Raw genomic sequence first — 6,804 nt, 5'->3', positions numbered from 1 at the left:
TTGTGTGATGGATTCTGCTGAAAATATTTCACTCCTTAGGAGTCGTGTGTCCAGAAAAGTGAAAGCCAAACAAAATGACAAAAAAAACAAAAAACGGCTTGAGAAGTTTATTACAAATATATAAATGTGTATGTATAATGTCATGGTTGTGTAGGTTAAATAAATGCATTGCTTATTACATCATAAAAAACTGTCCAGTGGTTAAAAACGTGATATCTGTAGATTTCTGAAACCACGTTTAACAGCTGTGGTGTCGTCAGGTTCCTGTCAGACGTGGGGCGGGTGTTTGCTCTGTGGGTGTGACGTCGTATCCCAGCTTCTTCATGTCCTTGGTAACGATGTTAAACTGGATGGTGACGAAGCCTTGAGAGCGCACCCTGGTTACTGCAAAAACAAAAATCCAGTATCGCTCAAACGCTTCCTTACGCTGTAGATGATTTTCTTTGGTATGTTAGAACTTGTCTTACCTTCTCTTCCCTCTCCCTGAGCCACGACCTTAGGATCCGTGAACTCGGGACGCCTTCCCATCAACCAGCTACGGACCAGAAAGTACATTTCGATCGATAACTGCTTTATAGTAAAATCCTGTTACTGCGTGCCCTTAATATTCCAGTTAAGTCTAATATATTTATTAGTAGGGTTAAAAGTTTTTAACAGGAAGATGGAAGATTTCTTTTTTCATTTCAGTGTGTTCAGGGTTAGAATGTCTTGTATTCCTTTCTAGTTTAATACAAACTTCTTTCGAATGACATCAGAATAATGAGTGAAAAGCAGAATCCTAGAAACGTTCACATGATGTTCAGTTTGTCGTCATCTGCTACGTCCTCGGTTTGCTTTGCACGGCACACACTAGTGGTGGTGTGAACGTTCAGTAGAAGGGAGAATCTCAGCACCTTAATAACATGGTCCATGTTGCAAATTTGCTTAAAATTAAACATTTTTAAAACTTTTTTCATCATAAATCATAAATGCAACCAGCTTAGATTTTGGTCTGCTCTCAGACCTCACTACAAAATTTGTAACGAAAACTCGGAATATATCTGAAGAACCTTTTAGTCTACTACCTTGTGAATCTCTGCAGCCTCGACGTGGACTCAGGAACAAACATTGGGATTGTCCTTGTGTGTCTGCAACGATTCATCATCAAATAAAAAGATGCTGGTAAATCTGGGATGTGATTTTGCTAATGAATGTCGTGTGTGTGTGTGTGTGTGTATATATATATATATATATATATATATATATATATATATATATATATATATATATATATATATATATATATATATATATATATATATATATATATATATACATATATATATATGTATATATATATATACACACACACACACACACAGGATCTTAACATAATTTATAAAAACAAACATCAACACATGCAATTGATCATGAGAAAGGTTCATTTGTACACATTTGTATAACGATTCACAAATGATGTCTTCCTAATCTAAAAAAAAACAAAACAGACACTAACGTTCCAGGTGTAAAAGGGACGTGCACAGCTCCGTAACCCCGGACCACGTCGTTTCCGAATGTATCTGGTCCATATACGCTCACCACGACCTGAGGCCCTGGTGAAAATGTAGAATAAAAATAACACACATGAATGGATGCATTTACAGGTGGTGGTAAAGGAAATTCAGCATTGTCAGCACAGACCAGCATGTTTTAATCCTGAGCTGTACTGTATTAAGAGGAAGGCTTAATAAATAGGACAAATATTAGAAACCTGTTTAATTATCATTATGATCATTATAAATAGATTTCCCAAACCGGTCCTCAGGGATGTGAAGATGTCTTAAACCACATGGCTTTCGTTGGCTGTGCTTGAAATGACATTATACACACCACACGCCCAAACACAGTATGTAGTGTGCAGTAAGTACAAACGTGAATTTTTCACTACAACAGAAATACCTTGATGACGTACAGCTTGGGGTGAACAGAGTATGTGGACAGCTATCTTGAAGTAGTCATTTTATGCATGTCTTACAAGATTAAAGTCTGTCCTCTGGTTTAATGCAGGAAACTTTACATATATGTAATTAATAAAAAAAAAAAAAAACATTTCTCCAGCATTTTTCTATACATAGTGTACAGAAAACCTTGTAGTCTGCCAAACATCATTTTGAGTGTGTTGTATGATTTTAATAATTCTTTTTTATTATATAAAACTCATTTATTTTGCTTTCAGTTTGATTATATCCATCACGCTGAAACCATTATAACCTGTTTGTGTACATTAACAGCTCAATATTTAATGTAGGGCTGGTTTTGCCACTTTAAAACATCTGGAGACATCTAACGATCACTTTCACTCTTTTGAGATCATTATTTAAATGGACTTGAGGCAAAGTAACTGAACACTGAAATGAAGTGAAGTGTCTGAGAACAGAAGCGTTATATGTGTTCAGTCATATTTATACTCCACATAACACAATGACATTTTAGTCCTGGGATCAAATGAGCACAGCAGCCAGATGTTGTTAGTTATATCATCTAATGGTTTCTTCTATATCTTTCGAATAGTATTTTACTAAGTACCGAGTAAATGTGATTATATAAATATCATGTGTGTGTGTGTGTGTGTGTGTGTGTGTGTGTGTGTGTGTGTGTGTGCTGCACTTTGCTGTCTCAATGCTGCCACCTTGTGCTTCACTTCACAGTTTACACAAAACAACCCAAGGCCTATTTTTGAGCCTCTTGCTTGAAAACAACATGCTCAATTTAAAATGAGTTTATCTTGAAGAACTCTGGTACTTAATAATGATTATTAAAATAATAATGATTCTTGGTGGTTAAAATAAAGTGTTTTTTTTCTGGTCACAGTGTTTATCATTATATCATTATACTCATTATACAGTTCATCATACGGTATGTTGGAATCCGGTTGTTTGTATTGTGTTATGGCAGATTGCTTGTGTCTGTTTTGTCGCATGTACATTGTTAGTGTTTTTTTTCTGTCTCGTTTATGTTTAGTTAGCCGCTTGGTGTTGGAATTATCCTTTGTTTAGGTGTTAATGGTGTTTGTAGTCTTATAGCTGAGTTTCTTTCAGTACTTGTGTGTGCATGTGTAGATACAGCGTTCAGGCTTTGTATGCTAACTTATCATAATAATGAGAAAGAATTTATCATTTTTGTCCTGGCTAAAAGTGGAAGGGGTTAAATGTCATGCAAAGAAAAATTTGTTACTCTATTCTTAATCAGAGAACTTCCTGAAGTTAAAATACCAGTTTCACTCTGAGAGGGTTACATCTCTGGGTCTTACACATAATTGACAAATGTAAGGTAATCCAACGAAAGTAAAAACATCTTTCATTGAAAATTTCTGCCAGTGGACTGGAACGTCAGTGTAAGAATCAAATGTCAAATGATTCAAAATTGTATCACCTTACAGGAATCAAATTCATTTTAAGTTGAACAGTAGAGTCGTTTGCTAAAATATTAAAAACAGTTTAAATTCACAATATTAAAAATACTGACCCCACAGTGGATACACAACACCATAAGTCAGTACAAGTTTTATTATTTAGATTCAAATCTAATTTTTCCAAAACTTTCTATCTCCAACTTTATTACTGACTACATCCTCCTTGGCATGTAGAACGCTAGTGTTGCAGATGTTCTGCCATTCTTCAGAGACCCTTCTTTCCAGCTGACCTTTGCTGGAAGGGTTGTGTTGCTCTAGCTTTCTTTAAAAAATACGCCAAGTGCAGGACTGGTGAAGTCAGGTGACATACTTGTCCGGGTCAGTTTTCACTTTTCTATTCTTTAGAATCATTTGGCAGTGTGCTTTGGATCATTATCAAGCTTGAATATTTGCTCTTCTGCCAAGCTTCTGGACACATGGAGTTATCGTCTCAGCCAGTATTTGGGTATATCCACAGTTTTCATTCTGAGCTCTCACAGTAACTCTGATTCCACCGATAACCCCGATCCAGAACCAAAGCACTTAGCTGTATGTTTTTCAGAGCAGGTAGCTCATTATAAACCTCCAGATTACTACAAGAACTGTTTTGACTGATTTTTAGTTGGTCACTGATGTGTATCGTTTTATCGTTTATCGTCTCACAATCAGATTCAGTCCAAGTTCAATTCCTCTGGCAATTCTTTTCCATGTGTAGCTACGATGCAAACGTGCACAAAGACACAGATCATAGGTCCAAACTGTAGAACTTTCTGGTGTTTAAAGGTCATTTTAGAGCCATGTTCATGCATTTAGGCTAGTTAAAAAATCACAGGTACTCAGTTTTGTTTGTGATCACAGGCTTTCTAATTTGTGTCAGTGTTTGCCTTCTTGTATGGTCTGGTCTTTATCAACAATCAGGTCTGTGCTGAGATCGGAGTTTGCGATGACCCATTAGTTCCTCAGGAGCTCTCGGTTGCACTATTGTATAGTGATCTGTTGTAGAAATGACATTATTTACATTTACACTATTTACTGTCCAGTGTCACCCAAATGAGGATGAGGTTCACTTCTGAGTCTGGTTCCTCTCAAGGTTTCTTCCTCTTATCATCTCAGGGAGATTTTCCTTGCCGCCGTCACCTCCGGCTTGCTCATTAGGGATAGGGATATATATATATATATATATATATATATATATATATATATATATATATATATAGTATTTTAAATTGTAAGTTAATCTTTTTTAAATTCATTTTAAAACTTCAATTGTATATATTCACTTATTTATTTTTATTCTTATTTTTCCTTCTTCTCATTTTATATATATATATATATATATATATATATATATATATATATATTATATATATATACACTGTATGTATTTCCTTTACTCTCTTTTCTGTTTCTATACTTACTGTAAAGCTGCTTGGAGACAATGGGAAATTGTTAAAAGCGCTATACAAATAAATTAAATTGAATCGAATCACAGATTTATTCACTACTGTTCCATTGAGTTTCCACTTTGGAGCCTGAATTTTCAATATAGTCTCTGTAAAAGTCTCTGTTTTGTTTTTGATTGTTCATACAAGTAGAATCTCTACTGGTCAACTTCAAAATAATGCAAAGAAATTGTGAGAGGTGATACAATTTTGAATCATTTGACATTTGTTCATTATTTTTCTATATATCACTTCTGGCAATAATTCCAGCTGTGAGGCAAATCACAGTTTTAAATAACAGCTAATTCACAGGGGCTAGTTTGGCAGATGTTCCACATAATCTAAGCCTAATAGCTAAAAAAAATTGTACAGTTGTTAAGTTTAACAAAGAAAAATGCATAAATGTTGATATGGTCAATCTTTGTGTACACAGATGTTTGTTTAATGTTTTATATTCCTGGAAGGAGTCTACAGTGCCAGTGATCGCAATAGTCAGTAAGTTTTCCACCAAGTGAGAAAAGAGTCTTCAGTAAACAACACTTTGCACTTTCTGATTTCTGAAAAGCATAATAAGCTGCAGTGTTTTGTTGGTAAAAGAGGACAACAGTTTATAGCTGTTTTCAACACAAGCGAAAATAGAAACCGACTCGTATTGCAGACGTTCTATGACGTTAAAACGATAAACTGATAACTGTGATTAAAATGTGTTTGCTGTGGTATAAAACACATCATAGGGTGTCCTGTGATAGGAAAGTAAGCGACTTTGTGGTGGAAACACCATCACACCAACTCATCGTTGATTATTTTCCTATAACAGGACCTCCTACACACATTGAGGGGACAGGGTGTAAGAAGTGTGTGAGGTGTGTCGTGGTAGACATACAGCCAAAGGGGTTGGTGCTTTTGAAAGTAATATCCAGAGGAAAGTTCCACACCAGGATCTGAGATGAATCTCTTCCTTTCGATGTTATTTGAGAAATTCCCTCTTCTAGTCCCTGCAGATAGGAACAAAAAACACAAAAACACTAAAATTGTGTAGATAGTAAAATATAAAAAAAAGAGTAAAATATCCTAAATGAAGCACATGAAGATTAATGAATGGGATAAATGATGCTAATGACAGCTTAGATTTATTTTTTTAATTAATTAAAGTTTACTTACTGCTGTTGGAGCCCAGTCTTGTCCATATACAAAACAATACTTGCAATATAAGTCATCGTATTCTGGAAACTAGAAAAGATAAAAGTAAACAAACAGAAACGTTTTGCAGTGTTGTTTAAAAGCTAACACTAAAATCCTAACATAACAAACTCACACTGGCTGTTTCGATTTGTCCATTAACCAGGAGAAGAAAAACTGACGGGTTATTAGAGGTCATGTTTACAGCAGTAATAATAAAACACAAAACTTTACAATTAGACACGATTCTGTGTGTGAGATAGCAGCAAAACACTCAAATGGCTGCTGGATGGTTGCTAACATCAGTTCCAGCACCAAGGACGCTTTGACTACGGCTCCCTGTAAGGGACAAATCTAAAAGAAATAGCGATTCGTTTCCACCAGGTGGCTGTAGAAGAACATTACAAAAAAATAAAAATAAAAAATAAAAATACCTGAGATTATTTATTTATTTATTTATTTATTTATTAATTAATTAATTAATTATTATTATTATTATTATTATTATTATTATTATTATTATTATTGTTGTTGTTGTTGTTGTTGTTGTTGTTATTATTTTCCTTTTTCCTTTTTTATTTTTTTTATTTTTAGGAGAAATAAATATATAATATTTTAAATTAAGTTAATCTTTTTTAAAATTAAATTAAAACTTTAATTGTGTATCTTCTTCTTCTTCTTCTTCTTCTTCTTCTTCTTCTTCTTCTTCTTCTTATTATTATATATTTATTTCTCTTTCTCTATCTTCTGTTT

The 6,804-nt window shown here is 34.2% G+C and overlaps 1 protein-coding gene across 1 annotated transcript; it reads right to left on the bottom strand.

Moving 5' to 3' along the window:
- Nucleotides 1-92: 92 nt before the first annotated feature.
- Nucleotides 93-6,354, bottom strand: b9d1 (B9 protein domain 1). The gene is made up of 7 exons (XM_060897010.1): nt 6,188-6,354; nt 6,034-6,102; nt 5,756-5,867; nt 1,496-1,592; nt 1,065-1,127; nt 468-535; nt 93-384 (listed from the first exon to the last, which is right to left on the bottom strand). Exons 1-7 carry the CDS (start codon nt 6,248-6,250, stop codon nt 257-259), a joined length of 600 nt encoding a protein of 199 aa, XP_060752993.1. The 5' UTR covers nt 6,251-6,354; the 3' UTR covers nt 93-256.
- Between the last annotated feature and the right edge of the window lie 450 nt (nt 6,355-6,804).

Source organism: Tachysurus vachellii, chromosome 21 (genome assembly GCF_030014155.1).
Source record: "Tachysurus vachellii isolate PV-2020 chromosome 21, HZAU_Pvac_v1, whole genome shotgun sequence".
Taxonomy (NCBI): Eukaryota; Metazoa; Chordata; class Actinopteri; order Siluriformes; family Bagridae; genus Tachysurus; species Tachysurus vachellii.
Note: the sequence above shows the minus strand (reverse complement) of the source record. Positions and strands in the feature narration are given on the sequence as shown.